The sequence below is a fragment of the Amblyraja radiata genome, chromosome 11 (assembly GCF_010909765.2).
Source record: "Amblyraja radiata isolate CabotCenter1 chromosome 11, sAmbRad1.1.pri, whole genome shotgun sequence".
NCBI classification, from domain to species: Eukaryota; Metazoa; Chordata; class Chondrichthyes; order Rajiformes; family Rajidae; genus Amblyraja; species Amblyraja radiata.
Window position 1 is genome coordinate 38,680,658 of NC_045966.1, and position 24,421 is coordinate 38,705,078.

At 45.5% G+C, this 24,421-nt stretch overlaps 1 protein-coding gene and 1 long non-coding RNA gene across 6 annotated transcripts in view; one reads left to right on the forward strand and one right to left on the reverse strand.

Annotated features, from left to right (window-relative positions):
* The window catches only part of rnf130 (ring finger protein 130), a 111,817-nt gene extending 92,526 nt beyond the window's left edge, over window positions 1–19,291 (forward strand). The window contains exons 9-11 of one of the 5 annotated variants that reach the window (XM_033029713.1): window positions 462–546; window positions 3,608–3,667; window positions 7,011–7,173. In XM_033029713.1, the coding sequence (XP_032885604.1) occupies window positions 462–546; window positions 3,608–3,635 (113 nt within the window). In that variant the 3' untranslated portion in view covers window positions 3,636–3,667; window positions 7,011–7,173. Of the gene's footprint in view, window positions 1–461; window positions 547–3,607; window positions 3,668–7,010; window positions 7,174–18,632 lie in introns of those variants that run through there. The other 4 variants (XM_033029715.1, XM_033029712.1, XM_033029714.1 and 1 more) reach the window with 4 other exon arrangements.
* Window positions 1–24,095, reverse strand: LOC116978523. The gene is made up of 3 exons (XR_004413466.1): window positions 24,008–24,095; window positions 18,230–18,236; window positions 1–15 (listed from the first exon to the last, which is right to left on the reverse strand). It is a non-coding gene; the product is annotated as an uncharacterized LOC116978523 (long non-coding RNA).
* Between the last annotated feature and the right edge of the window lie 326 nt (window positions 24,096–24,421).

Consider the following 24,421-nt stretch of genomic DNA (forward strand, 5'->3'; position numbering starts at 1 on the left):
AAACTAAACTAAACACTAGTCATAGTTGCTAAGGTTAGTGTTGTGTCGTGTTAAACAGTCTGATGGTTGCTGGGAAGAAGCTTTTTTGAACCTGAAGGCCACTGGTGGTTCAGACTTCTGAACTTTCTGGTGGTAGTAGTGAGATGAGCGCATGGCCAGGGTAGTGTGGGTCTTTGATATTGCCTGCCTTTTCGAGGCAGCACCTCTAGATCTCTTTGATGGTGTTCGAGTATGTTATTTATAGATTATACAGTGGGACCAATATTTCCATTAGGTGTATGATTTATTTTGAAGCCTAATGATCTTGCTGTCTACTTCCTCACACTGCACTCTCATTGATTCTGCTTCACTCTATGATCCTGGATGCTGTCTCTGTTGCTGCCATCACTGCTTCTGTCTAGAGGAATCTCACCATTTTCACGTGCAGTTCCTGGAGTGATTTACCTTTCCTTTGTTAACAGAGGAATGGCTTATTATTGCAAGTTTTGGCGTGCTTAGTGCTCTCACTCTCTTCTACATGATAATCAAAGCAACAACAGCAGAAGAGTAAGTATTTAGTTTTTCAATTTTGTTTCATAAATCATGGTATTTTCCAGCTGATGTTTCAAAGTATAACAATTTGAAAGTGATCTCCCAGTGAGTTACACATGAAATAAATTTACTGACTTAAGAACTACATGTATTTAACCCATGCTGTTTTTCAAAAAGTGTTTATATACCTCAGCCAATTGCCCTCCTAAACTCCTCCACTCCAGGAAGAACAGACAGAGTCCCTCCACTCTCTCCTCATAACTGGAAGCCTGCATCCCGGATCACATCCTGGTGGATCTCCTTACCCCTGCTCTGCAAGTCAATACGGATAGGGGTAGTTCAGTAAATGGTGGGGTACTAAGCAATTTTGATGAACAAAGGGATGTGGAGAGGATGTTTCCACTAGTGGGAGAGTCTAGGACCAGAGGGCACAGCCTTCGAATAAAAGGACGTACCTTTAGAATGGAGATGAGGAGTCATTTCTTCAGCCAGAGGATGGTGAATTTGTAGAATTCATTGCCACAGACTGCTGTAGAGGCCGTCATTTGGGTATTTTTAAAGCAATTAAAATACTAATTTGCGATTAGTAAAGCGTCAAATGTTACGGGGTGAAGGCAGGAGAACGGGATTGAGAGGGAAAAATAGGTCAGCCGTGATCACACGGTGGAGAAGATGATGGGCCGAATGGCCTAATTCTGCTCCTATGATTTATGGTCTTGTAGGTCCTTGAAAGTGACAACACCAATTGAAGGGTGCTGAGGCAGAGAGCAGGCTCGCCATTGTAGGTCAGAACGCTATGTTGTAACATGACAAAACACTTGTTAGAACACAAAATGAAGTATTGTGCACAGTTCTGATTGCCATACTATAGGAAGACATGGTGCTGGAGCGAGTGCCGAGGATGTTGTTTCGATTACAGGACTGTAGTGACAGTGAGAGTTCATAAGTTGTAGGAGCAGAGTTAGGCCATTCAGCCCCTCAAGTCTACACCGCCATTCAATCATTGCTGATCTAACCTTACCTCTCAACCCCATTCTCCTGCCTTCTCCCGATAACCTCTGACTCCAGAGATTGGATAGACTGGTCTTATTTCTCCAGGAGTGAAGAAAGCTGAGGGGTGTCATGATAGAGGTGTATAAAATTATAAGATGGTGCAGTTAATCAGAATATTTTTTCCCATGGTAACGGTATCAGATTGGAAAAATCAAAGACCTAAGGTGAGAGGAGGAAAGTTTCAAGGAGATGTGCGCGGCAACTTTTTTTGCACAAAGTGTGGTGAATACCTGGAACGGGGTTGGTGGTGGAGGCAGATATGACAGTGGCGTTTAAGAGACTTTTGGATAGGCATATGGATATGCAGGGAATGGAGAGATATGGATTCAGCAGGTAGACAAGAGATGGTATTGGCATCACGTTCGGCAGACATTATGAGGCAAAAGGCCGATTTTTGTGCTGTACTGTTCCATGTTTTTTATACCAAAAACAAGCAACCATATATTTAAGATGAAAGGATAGTTTTAAAGCAGATTTGAGGGAAAAGATTTTCACACAAAGCATGGGTTGATAACTGAAACTGGCTGCTGAAGGAGGTGATGGAATCAGATACATTCAGCATGTTTGAGAGATATTTAGATCGATACTTTCATCGATAAGGCAAAGAAGGAATTGAACCTAATGTGGGTAAATAGCAAATGATTTGGCATGGACATGATGGCTAAAGGACTTGTTTCTGTGGTGTACACTGAGATGCAGTTTGGTTTGCCCCGGATTTCAAACTCCTGTTTGGAACTCATCCAGTTCAATTATTTCTATATTGGTATTCCATCTTGGATGAGTTTTAGTTGATTCTAGAGTAGGATGACCGATAGATTTACTGGTGTGCATTATTAACCACCTACTAGTTTTAATATATTTAAGAATAACTAACTAATAATTAGCTCTGTGCTAATTCCCTCCCCATAACTGTAATTCATTAACATCAATAAAACTGTTCCGCTAACAGAGAAGCGTTATGCACTGGAAGTGGAGGAGAGAAGCAATTGTTAGTCATTCAGTCCCTTGATTATCAACTCTTCAAACCTGTTGGGCCATTCTATTAACTCATGGCAATAAACTCTTGACTTGACATCTTAACTCCATCCACATCTTGGTTCATCATCACTTAACATTATTGGATATTATAATTTTGTTAACCTCAATTCAAAATAATTAAATCAGCATTCACTGTCTAATACATAGTATCTAGATGTTTCCTAATGTCACTAGACCATGACTTAAAGATTGTATCTGGTTGGCATGAACTCTTCAACCAAAGTTAAAAGATCATTTATTTAAATTAAAATTTTTATTTCCCAAATTCTGAAAACTTTGATTAAATGTTAAAATAAGCTGGGAGAGGAACAAGCAGAATCTATCTCAGAACGGCAAGGAAATGTAACTAGGTTGTAAGTAATGTCATTAATAGAATAAATCAAAGATCAGCTTATTTGAGATCGTTGCATTGTCAGAAATATATTGTTGCCACTCAACTACTTAAAGCACCCTAACCCTCCAGATCATTGAAGAGTTTGTCATTGCATGATGTGGGATTTTTTAAGCTTTATATACTAACACACGTCAAATTGATGATGCGATCAGATAGAGCTGTACAGCACCTTCGACCCGCCTTGTCCATGCCGAACAAGTTGGCCAACTGAGCTAGTCCCATTTACAAGCATGTGACTCATTACCCTCCAAACCTTTACTATCCATATATCTGTCCAAGTGTCTTTTAATTGTATCTGCTTCTATAGTTCCCTTTGGCAGCTTTGATATAGATTGCCTTCTGAGTGAAAAAGTTGCTCCTGAGGACCCTCTTAAATCTCTCCTCTCACCTTAAGCCTATGCCCTCTAGTTTTAGAAAACCTCTAACCTGGGAAATAGACTGAGCATTCACTTTATCCATGCCCCTCATGATCTTGCACACCTCATGAAGGTCATACCTCAGCTTCCTGCGCTGCAAAGGAAAAAATGTTCTAAAACACATTGAATGAAGTTAAAAATGCTTGTTAAACAAATAGTATGATTCCCATTTTAGAAATGAAAATCAGACAGCACAGTGGTGAAAGAATGGAAGTGAAAGAAGATAATTGTACATGTAAGTACTTTACCAAGAGACTCCACCTTATTAATTTTAATGTAATTGAGAAGTAATAACAAAACTGCAGGTGCTGAAAAACCCAAATAGAAATAGAATGCACCAGGGATCCTCAGCAGCTCAGAAAGCATCTATGGAGAAAGAAACAGAATGAAAATGTTTTATTTCATTAGATGCTCTATCAGCCGTTGCGAATCCCCCAGTATAACAGAGAAAGAAACAGAGTAATGCCCCTGTCCCACTTAGGAAACCTGAACGGAGACCTCTGGAGACTTTGTGCCCCACCCAAGATTTCCGTGCGGTTCCCGGAGGTTTTTGTCAGTCTCCCTACCTGCTTCCACTACCTGCAACCTCCGGCAACCACCTGCAACCTCTGGGAACCGCACAGAAACCTTGGGTGGGGCGCAAAGTCTCCAGAGTTTTCCGTTCAGGTTTCCTAAGTGGGACAGGGGCATTACTGTTTTATTTCAGTAATCTATTATAACACTGCGAAAGTGAGAAACAGAAACTTGTAATGAGTTGCAGAGAGGGAAATAGGTGGAGAAGACAAAGCGGATGAATGTGAGATGGTAGGGATCTTGCATCAAAGGCGACTGATTCTGATACAAGTAGGAAAGATTAGTTATCTGAAATCAATGAATTCAGTCTTGAGTCATCAGTTTATAGGTTCTACTAGCAGAATTAGGCCATTCGGCCCATCAAGTCTACTCCACCATTCAATCATGACTGATCTATCTTTCCCTCTCAACCACATTCTCCTCCCCATAACCCCTGACACCCTTACAAATCAAGAATCTGTCAATCTCCACCTAAAAAATATTCGTTGACTTTGGCCTCCACAGCCGTCTGTGGCAATGAATTCCACAAATTCACCACCCTCTGACTAAATAAATTCCTCCTCATCTCCTTTCTAAAGGTACATCCTTTTATTCTGAGGCAATGGCCTCTGTTCCTAGACTTTCTCACTAGTGGAAACATCTTCTCCATATTCACTCTATCCAGGCCTTTCACTATTCGGTAGGTCACCAGGGTTGCAATGCATCTACTTGAAAAATAAGATGTTGTTTCTTTAGATTACATTGGGCAAGCAAAGGCCAGGAAGTTAAGGTGTGAGTGATTCAATGATACTTTATTGTCACATGTACCTAGGTACAGTGAAATGCTTTGTTTTGTATACAACCTGGTAAAATCATATAGCAGACTGCACCTAGGCAGTACACAAGTGGCGCCACGTTTTGGTGCCAACAAAGTTGGATGTGGGATTGAAGATATATTGAATTTCCCTAGTCTTTTTAGGAACTGAAAGGGTTAGTGTGCTCTTTTGGCTGTAGCCTTAATGTGCTTTCCCAAATTGTTGGTCATATTTGCACCTAGAAACTTGGAGCTTTCGACCATCTCTACATCAGCACCATGATACAGACAGGAACATGTACTCCATCCCGCTTACTGAAGTCAATGACTGGCTCCTTCATTTGCTGATGTTGAAAAGTTGTTATCTTGACAACTTGTTACTCTCTCTCTCTCTCTCTTTCCCGTACTGCATCTTGACCTTAACTGACATCTGGCCCAGTACTATGGTGCCATCTGCAAACTTGTAAATGGAGTTGGAGGAGAATTTGGATGCACAACTGTGAGTCAATAGGAAGTGTACTAGGCCATTGCGAACACTTCACTACACGGCACTGATGTTGAGAATTATCGTGGAGGAGGTATTGTCACGTATCCTAATGGATTGTGACCTGTGGGTAAGGAAGTCAAGGGTGCAGTTGCAGATGGGTTTGTTGACTTCTAGGTCCAGGAGTTTGGAGATATTTGATTGGAATTTTGGTATTGAGGTAGATCTATCGTTAATAAATAAGAGTCAATTTTTCCCTGTCCACTGAAATCCTCAACTATCTAGAAACAAGGAACTGCAGATGCTGGTTAATACAAAAAAGGACACAAAGTGCTGGAGTAACTCAGGAAGTCAGGCAGCATACCTGGAGAACATGGATAAGTGACATTTCGGGTCTGAAGAAGGGTCCCAACACGGTCCGTCACCTACCCCTTGTCTCCAATACAATACAATATGGTTTATTTGTCACATTGCACATAAGTGCAAGTGAAATGAATATGTCAGCAGCGGTACAATTATAAAGAACACACACAAAAACACAATAAAAATTTAACACAAACATCCACCACAGCATTCATCACTGTGGTGGAAGGCACAGAACTTGGCCAGTCGTCCTCCATTTCCCCCCGTGACCGGGACCTCAAACCTCCGCAGCCGTTGCTGCGGGCGTCCAGATGGTAAAAGGACAAGGTACAAGTCCAGGTAGGTCCAGAGTCGGTTCTTCCCCACTGGAGACCGCGGCTTTAAGTTGGTGTAGGCCGCAGGCCGGTGGTCGAAGATTTAAAGTCCCCGCCGCGCCGCAGACAGAAGCACCGCAGACTGCAGGGTCGGCGGTCGAAGCTCCCCTCCAGGGGTGATGGTAAGTTCACGCCGGGCCCGCGGTAGAAGTTGGCCGCGGGCCGGCAGTGATGGCTTCTTCTTCCCCCGGGTCCCCCACGAGGGATCCCGGGCTGCGGACGCCGCGCCAGCTGGAGCTGTGCAGACCGCTGCTTCAGGCTGCCGGCTGCCCCGGGCCAGCGAAACGGAGCGCTCCCCTACAGCGAGGGCTCGCCCGCTCCACGCCGAGAATCCACGCTGCGCCCGCCGCTGAAGCCCCGGGCGCGTCTCCGGGAAAGGCCGCGCCGATCCTTGCTGTTAGGCCACGGGGAGGCGACCTGGAAAAAGTCGCCTCTCCATGGAGGAGGCGGCCGAAACGGTTTCCCCCTCACCGCCCCACACCACCCCCCACACAAAACACACAAAGAAACATTAAAAACATACTTTAAAACATACTAAAAAAATTTAAAAAGTTGAAAAAACTAACGCGCTGCTGACAGGGCTGCCGCCATTGCAGCGCCCCCACCGACCAAAAATGCTGCCTGACCTGCTGAGTTAATCCACACTTTGTGACCTCTGGCCCTCAGCAAAATACTTTACTCAACCTATCCCTTCAGCAAATTCCAGGCCCCGCTTCCCTTTCAGAGATGAGACTTTACCACATATGTCAGAATAATACTAGTGTCGTGATATGACATGTCGTATGCACGCTACATTATGGAAAGAGGAATAATTGTTGGGAATGTTATATCTAATATACTGCATTCAGTTGTAAATGAAACCTATTTGCAAGTTCTCGGTTTAGTTATAATTTCTTGTAAACTAAACATGAATTTTTTTAAACAGCGAAAATGATAAAATTGAAAAATCTTTTTAGAGCACAACGTAATGAAATGTTCCTTCTCTTCACAGGCTTTTATCGTGTTGAATTCAGCCCTGCAATAGCAACAGAGCACTTGGAGCTGAATTTGGAGTTCTGCTGAAGCGAAATCTATTTTTTATATGTTATTTTTTCACCTTCTCCACTTAAAGAAAGCTTTGTTAGAATTGCCCTTCAATAAAAAAAATGGAAGTATATTTGTTTCCGCCGTTATTTATCAAGTTCATCAAATCAGGTTAGGATTTTGTCGAAGCACTTCAACTCTACTGAGCTGTGAGATGATTAGTCTTGAGGAAATCTTAACTATTCATGTTCCTAGGGAATGATGAGTTTGAAAACTAAATTCAATGCAATTTACTGAATGTGATTTTTACATTGCATACAGGTACTGTTATACCACAGTAGTTAGAAATGTTTCATTCCCCACAGAGGGGTGGCAAGAGCCAATGTGTTTGTGCAGGTTCCTGACTGTTTCCTTGAGTAAGTTGTATTGCGTGCTTAGAATCAGTGCTTTCTCTGTGACGCATTGGCACAAATAACAATAGACTGACTTCCTGGCATCTGTATTTATATTCTTGCAAAGAGACTTTCCATGGCTCATCTTTGTGTTCTCTGCAGTGCTTATTTCTAAACACTGAGGTGCTGATTAATATGTACAATTAACAAACATTGGCCACTTGGCCAGGAAACAAAATAATGACATTTAACATTTTACACTCTAGAATTTTAAATGTCAATGTCTTATTTTATGGCCACATTAGATATACTTTATTAATCGTACATACCAGCTCCTTTTTCTTTACAAAAAAAAATACTGCAGAGAACACAAGTTGAGCCATGGAGGATTTTCAAGCGAGAATATATATGTTAGTGCCAGGGAGGCAGTCTTGTCTATAACATTCAACACATCTTAAATTTTTGAATTTAATTTAGTTATTTCAAATTATTTTTTTTTGCAAGCTGAGCAGTGATCATGGCCGAGAGATTTTGTTGCATCCAAACAGGTGCCCGAGTTGGACATAGCAGTGTGGCACCAATGATGTTTCTGTTTGCTGACAACCCTATCCCCCCTCGCCCTTGGACTACAGATTTCAGTTGTGTACAGCATGGTAAGCCTGGCATTGATGGGTGGTCATAAAGGTATTAACTCTGACCTAGCTCTGACGACCTAGCTCATGGTTGGAGGATATTGTAGCCCAGCACCGATGGCTGTGAGCTTGGCACTGATCGATGTGACTGGAGAAGGGAATGGGACATTGGGAGCAAAGGATACAAAGGCTCTGGAGTAACTCAGCAGGTCAAGCTGTATCTCTGGAGAAGATGGATATTTGACGTTTTGATTCGGGGCCCTTCTTCACACCCTGCATTCTTCAGGAGCCTATGATGATGCTTGGTGGCTTGGTAGAAGATCGGGGCCTGATTTCAGGGAGATCAGCATTTGGAGCTGCAAAGGGAGGAGCCCAGCATAACAAGAACAATGTTTAAGGTTTGAGTACATTGGTTTAGGTTTATTATTGCCCTGTACAGTGTAAAGTTTTGTTTTGCATGCCATCCAAATAGATCAGGTAATAGTATACATAAATACAATCAAGTCAAACTCAAGTACAATAGGCAGAGCAAAGGGGAAGATACAGAATGCAGAATATAATTCTCCACAATGCGCAACAACATCAGAAACAAAGTCCAATATCTGCAATGGGGCAGAGGTGAATCGGACAGTACCTTGGCTTATGGAAGGGCTGTTCAGAAGCCAGATAACAGAAGGGAAGAAACTATTCCTGTCTGGTGGTGTGGGCTTTCAAGCTTCTGTACCTTCTGCAGGATGGGATTGGGGAGAGGCTTTGGTGTGTCTTCTTGGCTGTTGCACAATGTAATTGGTCCTCGACTTATCATCAGTAAAATAGTAAGATTAAACGAGAACTTACCAGTTTGAAGTTTGATCTGTATTTTATGAGGAGTTACGATGAGGGTATTACGTGAAGAACCCGCTAAGTGCGCAGGCGCGGCATACTTCCAAGCAGCGGTGTAGAATCACAGATAGACACAGTTATTTTAAAGTAAACATAGTAAAGATAAGGAGACATCAATTTATTAGTTTGATCCATATAATGAGGGTGGGAGCGGAGGGCACGTAATACCCTCATCGTAACTCCTCATAAAATACAGATCAAACTTCAAACTGGTAAGTTCTCGTTTAATCTTACTATTTTACTTCGGAGTCACGTGAGTGACTACGTGAAGATTTCAAAGCTCTGTGATTTCAAACCGTGTAACAGTTTCATTTCACTCACTGCCGAAGTTCTTGAGGGAGGAAGTGTTATCGTAATCAACCAATGAGTCTATTTGTAGAAAAACACAATGGTATTTTTTAAACAATAACAACAAAGAATTAAGTTGCTCCACTGGGCTTAAATTAAATATTTGCAGTTCGTAAATCTTTACTGCAAATAAACCAGGTTTTGCCAACGGCTTATTATAAAATTTTTGAACGGTCTTTTCCCCCCCCACCATCCTGCTGTAGCCAGGATGTGGTCTATAGGCATGTCCATTCTTTAGCCGTCGACATGGATGCTGCCCTGGTGGAATAAAATTTGTACATGTTAGTGTTTATCCCAGCAGTTTCTAGCACCTGCTTGAGCCATCTCGCAATGGTTTGGCTCGTCACCCGACCATAAGGTTTTTGTGACTGACCCACAAGGCTTTTCATCTCCCTCGAATATTTTGGTTGTGTCTATGTAGGATAGTAGGTGGGTCATGGCACATAACCGTGGTTCTGGTGGGTAAGCCACGACTGGATTAGGTGTTCCTGGTCTGCTCTGTTTGATCAGTCGCTGGATAACGACAGATCTGGTCTGGAGCTGTGATCATGTTGTCCAGTCGCAATAGGTGTAGTGACTGGACCCTCTGAGCGGATACAAGTGCCATCAACATGAGCGTCTTTAGTGTAGCTTGCTCGAGGCCGGGGGATCTGGCTGGTGGCCATTCCCTGAGATATGTCAGGACCACACTGATATCCCAAATATGGGTATACCTGGGCTTAGGGCTTGATATTGTAAATGCCCTTCATCAGTTTTACCACCAGTGGATGGGATCCCATCGCCTGTTGTCCTGGCGCTGGTTTGAGATAAGCAGAAAGAGCACTCTGCGCTGTGTTGATGGCACTGTAGCTGATCCCTACATCGTGGTGTAGATAGGCCAGGAACTCCAGTATGTTGGTGGCTGTAGCTGTTGCGTATGTTGTCCCTGTTTCCTGGCAGTACTTCTCCCTTTTTTGATGCTGGTTAAGTACTGCCTCTTGGTGGATGTTCGAAGGGATGCCGACATGGTGGTGATGGTTTGTTTGGACAATCCCAGTTCCAGGTAAGGTCTGTTCAAACTTGCAACCCAGGCGTTTAATTTTCTCATGGCATGGGTGTTTAGCTTACCTGGTAGGTAAGTAGCTGATAGCCAAATATGTCTTTCGACACACCATTGCCAAATCATGTTGACCAATTTGTCGCATGATAATGATTTTATGCCACCCATATGGTTAATATAAGCCATCACCGTAGTATTTATCAATTTGTAACCGAACATGCAAGTGCTGCATATTAGATACATATGCTTTTAAACCATAAAAGGCGCCCAACATCTCTAGATAGTTAATGCCCAGTGTAAGTAGTAATGATGACTCTAGGTTAGTCCATCTACCACCTGTGCTGGATATGGAGTTAGTCGCTCCCCAGCCTTGAGCACTGGCATCTGTTTGAGTAACTAAAGTAGGGTTAGTGATAAAGATAGGGCTGAAACTATGCCAAACGTTTTCTGCCCACCACTGTAGCTCTGATATTGCTTCAGTAGGTAAGTTCATGACACGATCATAGTGACCTGTATGTCGTTTTATTGCCTGTACCTTTGCTCTCTGTAAATTTTTTGATAGTGCAAAGGTCCGAATTGTGTAGCCGGAAATGCTGCTACCATTTCCCCAATTACTCTTGCTACTTGTCGAATAGTTGGTCGCTCGTTGACCATTAAATTGTTGCATGATTGTGCTAATTCAACCATTTTTGCCTTTGGCAAGGTAACAGTCATATGGACTGAGTTAATTGTGAAGCCCAGGTAGTCCATGATAGTGGATGGCTTCAACTTAGATTTATCTGGATGTAGGACGAACCCCAGAGTTTCGAGGAGCTGTTTTGTAGCTGATACTGCTGCCACAGCCAATTCCATCGTTTTCCCTACTATCAGAATATCATCCAGATATGCCATGACAATATGTTTTTCTTAGTATTGCCATGGCTGGGTTCAATATTTTGGTGACTAATCTTGGGGCTGAAGTTAGCCCATAGGGCAATGCTTTGTACCATCCAGATAAATTTTAGGTATCTGCGATGATCCTTGTATATGGGTACTAGATAGTAAGCATCTTTAAGATAAATGCTTGCCATGAAGTGTCCTTTGGAATTCAGTTTGGCAGTAACATATGTCTCCATTTTGAAATGTATATACTTAACAAATTTGTTTAATGATGTTAAGTCAATGATGATGCGACAGCCACCATCTTTTTTGGTTTTAGTGAATATATTCGATACAAATTCCAAAGGTTCATGTTTGGTCTTTTCGATGACCCCCTTTGTGATAAGTCTCACCAGTTCAGCTTGTCCCTCACGTTTCTCTTTGACGGAGGGAGAAATACCCTTTGGGGCCAATGTTGAACTGGCGGCGTTTTTTCTGACATGAATTGTATTTTATATCCACTAATGCTGTTGAGTATATACTTGTCACTCGTGACCATACCCCATGCTTCTTTAAACAAGTGTAATCTCCCCCCTGTTAATAAAGCACCCTTATTCTCTATATGCTGGTAGGGGCCAGACCCACCTACCTCCATGGTTATTGGCGATTCTGTTTCTTCATTTTCCTGAAGGTTTTGTTCTGACGTGCTGGCGATGTTGGGGGGAGGCGCATTTTCCAGAGGGTCTGCTGCGGGCCCTGATCTAAAAAGATCTTTGGGGATAATGTGCGGACCCCAAGCGTTCACCAGTCCCATATTGCGGACGTCGACTGGTGGATGCCGTGGGGTGCTGCCGCTTGGGTATCGGAGGTCTTGGTTTGCTCGTCCCGGGGCCTGCCCTCATTAGGCCGAAGGTTTTTGATGCTTCCTCCATCTCCTTCAGTTTTTTATTGAGATCTTTCCCAAATAGCAGCGCGTCCGTCTCCGCAGCTGGGGCTTTACACAAGCCAGCAAATTTGGGATTGAGGGCAGGTCTTATGTTTCCCTCCGGAGATTGTTGATCTCAAATTGTGTGGTACACATTAATGCCAGCACATCCTGCTGGCAGGTATCCATCTCCGTGGTCTCCACGGAAACGAGCAAAGGCTGTGATGGCCGACGTCAGGAGCCTTAGGATCCGTTGTAGCTTGAGTTCTTGGGTCCGGATGTGTGACCCCACATGCCCCCAGATTTGGCTGTTGACACTTTTTACTTTGAGGGCCTCACAGTTTTCTGGTGCTGTGTGTTGTTTCAGCACCTCAGCGAGCACCTTTTCCAGTAATGGTTTATTGGATAGATGGTTGATGCTGACCGCCATTCTTGGTTCCAGCGGTGCTCCAGCCCGTGGGGTTGCTACAAGCGGTCCATCACACCCAACAGCTCTTCATGTTCCTGCACCCCTGGCATACTCCCGAATTCGTCCGCCTGCCCCTGTTCCAGACCAGCCCAGCCCTGGTCACCAATGCTAACCTCCAGTAATGAGGGAGCAGAGGGCAGTGCATGAAACACTGTGGAGGGGGTGCCTGACCTCCCTCCGCGAGAGCGCTCTTTCTGTGCATCTCGCTGGAGCTGCTCCAATAGCTGTTGGATGCAGCTCAGGCGGCTGTCTCTCTTCCATTTAGGTGGAGACATGTCCCCGTCCGACGAATCGGACGCCACCGGCCGGATGCCTGTTCGGATGGCTAGACATCCAGCCCGCAATTCAGGCACTAGCGGGACTGGGCTCGGCGCGGTGATGGGGATAGCGGAGCGGCCGGTAATTGTTCCTACCGCCTTCTTCTGGAGCTTTTGTGCCTTGTAGATGCGAGAGCGCCCCTCAAGCAGCGCGTCTCGCAGGCACCTGCTCCAGCGGCTCAGGCGGCTCTCTCTCCCCCCGTGCGGGTGGAGAGACGTCCCGTCCGAAATCGGGAACACCTGCCGGATGCCTCTTCGGGTGGCTATGCATCCAGCCCGCTGCTCAGGTACTAGCGGGCTGGCCTCGGCACGGTGTCGGGGAATTAGAGGAACATCGGGTAACGCTCCTACCGCCTGTTGCTGCCCCCCTCCCCGACGGGAAAACGTTCCTCCTTGAACGGGGGACAGTTTCGTTCCAGAGCCTTTTTCTCTGCCTGTAAAAAACACAAGCAGAAAAAGGCTCACCTGTAAAAGAAAACCCGACCTCAGGGTACTCACCTGACGGTCCGGTTCATTCTGTAGCGGGAGAGCCTAACTCCCGTTGCAGCCGCTGTTGCACTGCTGGCGTAATGCCGCGCCTGCGCACTGAGCGGGTTCTTCACGTAGTCACTCACGTGACTCCGAAGTAAAATTAACAGCAAGGAATTATAATTCTCATTGCCTCTGTGTGAATTGTGGTTGCCCAGTAAACTTGATGATGTGTTACACCAGATCTGGAGCCTGGGAAAGGTGTTATGTAGATTCGGCAACTCTACCAGAAGTCAGGACTGTGAGGGCTAATTAAGCTAGAGTTTAGATGAACGTGGTAGGGCTTTGGGAGTGGATGGCACTGGAGGATGCTCTTTGAGAACCAGAGGACACAGATTAAGGTGAGGGGGGAAAGATTTAATGGGAACCTGAGGGGTAACTTTTTTACACAAAGAGTGGTGGGTAAATAGGCCAAAGAGCCTGTTTCCATGCTCTATGACACTATGATTTTAAATAATCAACCACTTTGAATTTCTCCAGGAGGTTCAGGTCTCTGTCAGAAACCAGGACATGTGGACATATGCAATGAGTGTCATATAGTCATACAGAGTGGAAACAGACCCTTCAGCCCAGTTCGCCCACATCGACAAACATGCCCCATCTGCACTAGTCCCACCTGCCTGCCTGCCTATCCCTCTAAATCCACCCTATCCATGTACCTGTCTAAATGTTTCTTAAAACGTCACGATAGTACCTGCCTTAGCTACCTCATCCAGCAGCTTGTTCCATACATCCACCACCCTTTGTGTGTAAAAAAAAAAAAAGTTACCCCTCAGATTGCCATTAAATCTTTACTCCCTCACCTTAAAGCTAAGCCTCTGGTTCTCGATTACCCTACTCTGGGCAAAAGACTCTGTGTGTTTACCCAATCTATTCCTCTCATGATTTTGTACACTTTTACCTGCCTTACCCCATCCTTCCCTCTCCTCTAGCTAAAAGTATCTGAGGCTGGCAGTCTATTGAAAATTCAATGCTGAGTGGGTTTCCTGATCAAACACAAGAAGGCATTTGGAACAAAGGCAGTTAATGTCATTAATTTGTCAATGGTTCAGTGGTACATTTGTCACATGTACTGAGGTACAGTGAAGTTTATTTTTGTATCATGAGACATAAGCACTGAGCTGCATCTTATATAAGCATCTCAGATACAGTACAAGTATATAGCAGTAGTACACCGAGACAGTAAACAATTTGCCATTTTCCAGTCCCAGTTATACGTACAGGACTCTTGACCTGACCAAGAAGGCGCATTGTCCTAATGGCGTTGCAGAGTCGGCCTGGTCAAGCATTGCCGTTATGTCCTCCACCGCTGCAGGTCGCATTCGGTCCGCGCGCTTAGCCTCTTTTAGCGGCGCCCTGACCAGCCGAGCCCCAGGCTGTTGCAGGGCCTTCAGCAGCCCACACCACCATCGAGGCACTGCACTCCCTCTCGCAACCGGTCGGCTTACCGGCCCTCCGTGTGACTCTCCGCTCTGAGCAGGCGTGCTGGGCGATCGACCATGAACATGAGGCTCCTTCACGCCCACATTGGTTTTGCATGCAGCCTGTCACCGCTGGCGACTCGCCAGTAGCCTCACGAGAAGGTCCAGCCACACAAGCTCAATAACAACTCCAAGGTCAAACCCACTAATTGGCTTTATCTGCACACGGGTTATGATTGGTGGGAATGTAGGTAAAATCGGTTTCTGGAATAAGCATGACACTTGGTGTCTGGATCAGCTAAGTGTCGTTTGTTCTTTGCTTTCTGTCGTAGGATTCAGTAGATCCTACAACTGGTGACCCCGTTGCTACACGCATCCTTCCACTTACTCACAAAATATATGACGATAAAACTGACACCGTAGCCATCGACCAGTTAAAGCCAGCATACATCGAGAACCAACCGACTACCTCACCCACCGAACCGGCGAAGTCACAAAACTCCAACACTTCCTGTCAAAGACCTCCCACACTGCACTACCAAGCCAGATCAGGCCATAAAATCAACCTGCCAGACCGGTACGGGGCACGACAAAGCCAGGCGGTCACCTCCTTGTATGACGGGGGGCTGAGGGGGGAGCTGTGGCGCCTTCACCCCCACGTTGGTTTTGCATGCAGCCTGTCACCGCTGGCCACTCACCAGCAGCCTCACGAGAAGGTCCAGCTACACAAGCTCAATAACAACTCCAAGGTCAGACCCACTAATTGCCCTTAACTGCACACGGGTTATGATTGGTGAGAATGTAAGTAAAAGTGGCTTCTGGAATAAGCTAGGTGTCTGGCTCAGCTAAGTGTCGTTTGTTCTTTGCTTTCTGCCATGGGATTCAGTAGATCCTACAAGCAGCAGTGCCCTCTACCTGTTCACGTGTTGCTATCAACAATAAGGCATAGAGCTGTACAGGTTCTTCAGCCCACCTTGTCCAAGTTGGCATTCTGGGCTAGTCCCATTTCCTGCATTTGGCCCATAGTCCTCTAAACTCTTCATAATCATATATCTGTCCAAATCTATATATGTATATATCACTAAAACTCTAACCTTGTTTGTTTGTTTGCAGGTTTTGTGTTGTACTTCTATTTGCGCAAAACGGTACACGATAGCGCTACAATTTTGGCCCACCTTACTTACCATTGTCCTGTGGTATAAATGAAAAAAGTTTTGTTCAGATTGATGGAATACTTTAAAAGTTATTAACGTTTAAAACTTAAATTAACATAACAGTACCCCCAACCGCACATGCGCAGTAGGGGGAAGGTTCCCATGCGCATCTTTACTGGCGTCACAAACGGCCGCGCCTGCGCAGTTAGGGCCTTTCCAGAATTCAGATCACCATATTTTTTTCACAACTGCAAAACGGGTAAGATTATTTCCATTTTACTGTTGCTCCGGGCGCGCGGGGATCTGCCACCTTGGCGCTGGGGCTCATCTGTGGGCGGCGGCAGCGGGCTCCGGGAGCGGGGAGAGGCCGCGCCGAGGATCCGAGGTCTGGGCGCTGAGTCAGGCTCTGAGGCCGACGGCTGCTGCTCCTCCGGGAACGCAAGGAGGGAAAGGAGCGGCACCCTTGAGATCCTGGGGAGGTGAGATGGGAGAGTGGGGGGGTTGAGGGAAAGGAGGGGGGAAAGTGGGGGAGGTGAGAAGGGAGTGTGGGGGAGGAGGGGGAATAGAGGGAGAGGAGTGGGGGAGGTAGGGAGAGGAGGGCAGTGGGGGAGGTGAGGAGGGATAGTGGGGGGATATGGGGAGGTGAAGAGTGAGGGATAGGGGGGTTAGGGAGGGGAGAGATTCGGTGGGCGGCGCGACTCTCGTCAGCAGCGGCCTCTGCAGTCCGTCTGTGTTTTATTATTTTTTGTCTCGTTTTTATGTAGTTTTTGTTATTTTTTTTGTTGGGGTATGTGTGGGGGGGAGGGGGTAACTTTAAAATCTTTCCCCTGCACGGGAGACCCGACCTTTTCTTTGTCGGGTCTCCGTTGTCGTTGGGGCTGCAACGTGGAGCGGCCTCCAACAGGAACGACCTGGGGTTCCAGCTGCGGAGCTGCCGACTACTCACCGTCACGGGGCTGGCCGAGTCCGGGGCAGGTGGAGCGGTGGTGGAGCGCTGCTGCCACCCGACCTCCGGAGTTTCGGAGGCTGCAACTGCGGGTTTGGCGGACGGCGGCACCGGGAGCCCGCGGGTCCCTGCTGGGTGACCGCTTTTCGGGGCTTCCGCAACGGCGACTTCTCCCGCCCGAGTTGCGGGGTTGAAGATTACCTGAGCGGGGCCTTACACCATCGCCCCGCGCGGCTTGGAATGGCCGCGGGACTCTGCGAGCGCACGCCGGGGGCTCTAACACCAAGACCCGGTGCGCGACCTTGCATCACCCGGCGTGGCTTTAATGGCCGCGGGACAATCGCCATCGCCAGCCGGGGGCTTTGACTTTGACTCTGACTGACATCGGGGGGGAGAGTGCAGTGGAGAGATAAGTTTTTTTTTGCCTTCCATCACAACGATGTGATGGATGTTTGTGTAAACTGTGTTGTGTCTCGGGTCTTTTTGTTTTGTAATGTATGGCTGCAGAAACGACATTTCGTTTGGACCTTAAGGGGTCCAAATGACAATAAATTGAATTGTATTGTATTGTATTGTAGAAGTTATGGAGGGAGTGCTGGGGGATGAGGGGAAATGAGCTGTGCCTGCGCAGTTGGGGGCTATAGGTGAGTGGTGGAATATTGCGTTGGGAGAATAGGTTGCGTTAGGGGAACGGGTGAGTGGCGGAATATTGCGTTGGGGAATGAGTTGCGTTGGGGGACCAGGCCTCCCGTGTGACAGGGACTCAACGGGTCCCACTTAGTCTAGTGTTACTTAAATGTCATAACTGTAATTGATTCTATAACTTCCTCTGGCAGCTCATTGCAAATACAGACTATCCTGAGTGAGAACGTTACCCCACAAGTTCCTCTTAAAATTCTCCCATTTTACCTTACGCCTATGCCTCTAGTTTGAAAATCCTCTCCCCTGGGAAAAGACTGTCAGCCTTCTCTTTTTCCATAGCCCTCATGATCTTGTACACCTGAATAAGATCACTTCTCAGCATCCTACTCTCCAAAGATAAATGTCCCAGCCTATCCAATGTCTCCCTATAACTAGACAGTAGACACAAGGTACCACATATACCGGAATCTTGTGTAAACTCATGGGTCAGGTAACGTCTCTAGAGGACATGGATAGGCGACGTTTCTGGTTGGGACCCTTCTTCAGACTCTCTCTATAACTTAAGCCTTTATGCCCTGCCTTTTAGTGTCAGACTAGTACAGAAAATAATGCTCTGAATGTGCTGTAGATCTACTTTGATTCTATTTATCTAGTTTCAAGTATCATGTGCTTGAGGTTGTTGGTGAAAACATGAGCAAATTGTGCTATTTTTAAGAAAGCAACAATGTTTTTTTGCTTACACTATCATAGTTTTAAAGTAAGAGGGGTAAAGCTTCAAGGGCAAGTTTAATTTCCATACAGAGGGTGGTATGTGCCTGGAACGTGCTGCAGATACAATAGCGGCGTTTAAGAGACTTCCGAATGTGCAGGGAATGGAGCGATATTCATTATGCACAGGGCAGATAAGTGTTGGTCCAGGCACCATGTCCGGCATAGACATTGTGGGCCGACTGGCCTGTTCTTGTGCTGTACCGTTCTATGTCCTATCTCTCCGTCTCAAACCCCTGCCCACCATGTTGTTTCTGTGTCTTCCCCAGGTGGTCAGATTGAAACCAGCGAGTCCAGCCTGCAGCAGCCCACGTTGTACGAGATCAAGCTGACTGAAATTCATCCTTCCAGCGAGCACCCTGACCAGGACAAAGCATGAGTTTGATTCTGTCCCTGCTGGACATCGGACCAGTCTTAAACTTTCTGTGCACAGTTTGTAGCTGCAAACCTTTACCACGTCTTGTGGACCCTGATCCAATGTAGGGAAAAGTAGAAGTGAACAGTACCACGTGCTGCCTGTCTTTACATCAGCTTTCATGTTATCATTCTTCACGATGTCACCAAACAAAGATGATCATGTTGGGATGAATGGATTAGATTTGCCTCATTCGACCAAGATTACTTACCAAACTTTTAAAAAGAAATCTGCCTTAAGTCTGCTCGTGAGTAGATGCTAGCCAAATGATCCCACTAACAGCCCCTGACCCAGCTTCCATTTCTCTTCCCTTGTGCATTTAACTCACTTCTCAGCAGCATTAAATACCCTTTCTGCTGTAAGACTCTTCATACTGACACCTGACAACTATCTGAAGTTTAGTTTCATGTAGCATTCTGATCTCATAAAGGTGTACAAAATCATGAAAGGAATAGATCGGGTTAATGCACAGTGTCTCTTGCCCAATAGGGGAATCGAGAACCAGAGGACATAGGTTTAAGGTGAGTGGGATAAAATTTAAAAGGAACCTGAGGGCTAACTTTTCACACAAAGGGTGGTGGGTTTATGGAACGAGCTGCCAGAGGAGGTAGTTGATGCAGGTACTATTGCAACATTTAAGAAACATTTAGACAGATACTTGGATAGGAAAGATTTAGAGGGATATGAGCCAAACCCAGGCAGGTGGGACTAGTGTAGATGTGACATGTTGGTCGGTATTGTCAACATGCCTGTTTCTACGCTGTATGACTATAAGGAATCTCAATCAGCATGTACTGTCTGAGGATGGCCTGCAGAATATTGTGGGCTTTCACTAGCAAGCTGTACTAATACTTTGTGGGCAGCAACCTATGTTGAATATGTGTCTGGAAGGGCAACTGGTTCCTCAGGTGCTGTTATTACTGTCTTCGACAGTTTCATTATATGTGAGTCTTCACAGTGTATTTGGGCTTGCCAAACCAGAATTATAGCAGAAGATAAATGCTTAAATTAGGACATTTTCCATAATTGCTGCTGTGTGTGGTGAAGAGAGATTTTATTTCCTGAATGATGTTATGTTTGGAACCCTAAGCTAACAGTTTCAATACACAGAGCAAAGGTGAATAAATATAAATGCTACAAATTTTTAAAGGGATAAAGTACAAGAGCAAGTTTTCAACCTGGCCTTGTTTTCACGAGTTTAGAAATATAGTAAATAATCAGATTGAGGCAGATAAAGAAATTCAAGAGGGTAGAAAGACGATGACCGCTTCGCTACACCACCCAGAACAAAGGGCATAGTGAGATTACACTTAACTGTGAGTGTGAAAGAATGGCTTCAGATGCGAAAGAAAAACGAGCATTTTTATGAAAACAGGAAGAGCTTCTCACGAAAGTGACAATATGTATAAATCTCGCTGCCAAAAAAGCAGGCAGTAGTTTTGAGAGGAAGTGAGGATGCTAGTCAGCTGTGTAGATCTTTCAGGTTTGAGTTCGATAAGGTTTTGTTGGATAAGGGATATTGAGTCATGGAAAATTGGAACAGAGGCACAGATAGACGTGAACTCAGTGAATAACAGGGAGTTTCCTGGCTTGTCCTAATGCTTTGATGATCACACTGAATTCACTGTGACGCTTGCTCCTTAAAGCTGCTGTAAGAAATGGTGGGCTAGACCAGTGCTCCCAGTGAAACGTTCATTGTGGGATTTTCAAGGGCTGGTCAGGAAACACTGAGGCTGCACTGGTATCACAACTGAAGAGTAAGCTGCAGGCTTTATCCCCAGTAATGTGAAAGCAGCAGCTCAGTGGTTCTCAAGGGAAGAAGGGGGATGATCCATGGTCCAGCACTCCAGATTGCTGCCCAGAAAGTTGCACACATGCCGTTTAAACATATTTGTACAAATACATGGTTAGGAACATTAGGAAGTTATGGACCAAATGCAGGCAAATGGGACTAGTGCAGTGGTTCTTAACCTGTGGGTCGGGACCCCCATGGGGGGGGGGGTCGTTTGGGGCCTTACCGGGGGACATGAAGGGGTCATAAATAACACATCCATTTGTTGAGCCCATTTACAAAATGTGGTATGTACCTAACAAAGGTACATACCACATACAGTATTTTGTTCCCGGATGCACGTACATATGCCAAAAAGGTTAAGAACCACTGGACTAGCCCGATATGCCAACTTGACGGACAAGGTGGGCCGAAGGGCCTGTCTCTGTGCTGTACAGCTCTCTGACTCTATGAGGTGTAGACACCAGCTGAGACCACAATGGAATGCAACAATGCACATTAAAGCAGCCAGCCACTGTCTGAATCCACGTAGACAAGATGCATCTCACAGGATTCGGTGTATGAGACATGGCAACAAAATTATCAGTAGAGTAGGCCTTCTTCAACATTCCCTTTTATTCCCCTCTTTTGCCTCACCCCGTCCCCTTCCACCCATGTCCCTCCCTCAGGCTTTACATTTCCTTCTCCTTATCTGACACCCTTTTGTCTCCTTTACCTCTAGTCTTTTGTCACTTCACCCACCTGCCAATCCCCTCCTCACCAGTATCCACCTATCGCTTGCCAAGCTTTGCCTCCACCTCTCTTTTCCAGCGTTCGCCCCCCACAGATGACGTTTCGGGTGGAGACATTTCTTCAGACAGATTAGAGTAGACAATTGTCTATTGTGTTTTGCTCAACGCCATCAGCAGCTATTCTCTCCTTGCATGATACCCTAGCACACCCCTGTGTGATATTAGATCCAGCCCTCCACCCTGCACTTACTGCTACACTACAGTCTATCATCAAAGCAACCCCTGGTGTGGATGCAATGTGTATTAATCTCAAACGACCTTCATCTACTTTTTGAAAACTGAAAAAGGAAGCTGACCAAAGCCGGAATGTGTGTCACTGGTTTTGAGAGCATATCTGCTTACTGGCACTCGGAACTAATGATGTAAAAACAAGGAACTGCAGATGCTGGTTTACAAAAAAACAAACAAACAAAGTGCTGGGGTAACATAGCAGTTCAGGCAGCATCTCTGGAGAACATGCATAAGTGACGTTTTGGGTCGGGTCCAAAGAAGGATCGCAACTCAAAACATCACTATCCATGTTATCCAGAGATGCTGCCTGAGCCACTGAGTTATTCCAACACTTTGTGTCTGGAATTAACAATTCTGTCAGGGCAGCACAGTGGCGCAACAGTAAAGTTGCTGCCTTAGAGCCCCAGAAACCTGACTACGGTTGCTGTCTGTATGGAGTTTGTACATTCTGCCATGTGACCGCATGAGTTCTCTCCGGGTGCTCCAGTTTCGTCCCACACTCCAAAGATCTACAGGCCTATAGGTTAATTGGCTTTGGTAAAAATTGTAAATTGTCCCTCGTGTGTAGTGTACGGGGTGATCACTGGTCAGCACGGATGGCGGGCCGAAGGGCCAGTTTCCAAGCTGTATCCCTAAAGTCTAAACTGAAATCTAATGTTTTTGTAAAGTTTCGAAGACTTGAGCATTACCATCGATTCTTGTTCATGTGGTATCATTGAAAGTTAATTTATAAGCACTTCTGGCAACAGACTATTAATTGCTTATTTATACAGGTTTGGAATGCCTTTTTGATTAGTTTAAAGCATGAGGCAATTCCATGTTTTATATTTGAAGGTAGCGAGTGTTCAGTGAATCAGTACTTCCTACGGCACTCAGCTTCACGGCTCCAGGGATGCTCGGTCTGTGCTGAGTTTAGCCAATTCAGTCTCAAGCATCCACCTCCCTCACTACATCATCCCTGGGAGCAAATCATTTGCCAATACTTAAAACTTTTTTAGGCGGTGAAAAGGTGTTTTAATCGATCAAAATGTATTATACTTTTGGTTACCTCGTTGTATTAAAGGAATTGGCTAGTGGATTTCAGATGTGGTAAATAAATGCCTAGAAATTAGATTGAATGTGTTTCTGGTTGCATTTTGGGATTGAACTCTCATTGGATCAACTGCAAAAAATTGCTCTCAGAGATAAACATGTAGTAGTGTTAGAACATAGAACTTAGAAAAGTACAGCACATGGACAGGCCCTTCGGCCCACAAGGTCTGTGCCGAACATGATGCCAAGTTAAATTGAACCCTTCCACTGCACATGAGTCATATTCCTCCATTCCCTGTATATTCATATGCCTATCTAAAAGCCCCAGTCCAATGAATGTAGGTGCGACAAGCTATCCAGTACTTTGGACCAGTGTCTTCTCCTTAAAGTGATTTTGTTGAGGAACTTAGCGATTCAGGAAGCATCTCTGGAGAACATAGAAAGGTGATGTTTCAGGTCAGGTCTGAAGAAGTGTCATGACCCGAAAGGTCACCTAACCATGTTCTCCAGAGATGCTACCTGACCCACTGAGTAAAGGATTTTACTGTGACCTGAACATTGCTACAATTGGACTTGATGAAAGAATGTTAGGTACAGGTAATTCTCCTCCTCACTACACCGGTGTGCAGCAGATCCACCATGCATCTTGCAGCAGAATATATGTGCCTATCTAAAAGCCTCTTACACACCACTATCGTATCTGCCTCTACCATCACCCCTGGCAGCACGTTCCAGGCACCCACCGCACCCTGTGTGAGTCTCACCCATTACTCCCTCTTCTCTGCTCTCCCATCAGGCAAGAGGTACTGAAGTATGAAAACGCACACCTCCAGATTCATGGACAGTTTCTTCCCAGCTGTTATCAGCAACTGAACCATCCTGTCACCAATTGGAGAGCGGTCCTGACCTACCATCCATCTCATTGGAGACCCTCGCATTGTCTTTAGTTGGATTTTATCTTGCACTAAATGTTGTACTCTTTATCCTTTATCTGTAATGTGGATGGCTTGATTGTAATCATGTATGGTCTATTCTTTGACTGGATAGAATGCAACAAAAGCTTTTTGCAGTATACATGACTATCTACCTCATTGGAGGCCTTCAGACTATCTTTAATCAGACTTTATTGGACTTTGTTCTCTTTATTTATTTTATTGTTCATTCTTGCATTCTTGTTAAATGTCTTTAATGTTATGTCTAATCTTTATCTGTGTGCTGCATGGCAAGACAAATTTCACTACACCAATTGGTGTATGTGACAAATAAATGTCCTTTGACCTTTGTCCTTTGCACCAAACATTATTTCCTTGGTCCTGTATCTGTACACTTTGGATTGATTGATTGCAATCATGTAGTCGTTCCGCTGACTAAATAGCACGCAACGAATAGGAGGACATAGGGAATTGGTACAGGAGAGGACAGCAGAGATTAACTGTGATCATATTGAACAGCAGGGAAGGTTCACAGTGCCACAGATCCTATGTTCTTGTGAATTGATTTTAATGCCCCTTTGCCTTACATTACTGGGACATAGCTGCTATGTCCCGGCATTTACACTGCCTTGGCGTGATCACTTCAGTTGCCAATCATCATGTAGCCACACCCCATCTCCTTTCACACAAGGAGAAACATTGTGAAGTCGCAGCCTGAAGTCGCGGTCTGCAGAGCTCCAGCTGGTGCGGCGTCTACAGCCCGGGATCCCTCGTGGGGAACCCGGGGGAAGAAGAAGCTTCCACCGCCGGCCCGCGGCCAACTTCTACCGCGGGGCCGGCATGGACTTACCATCACCCCTGGAGG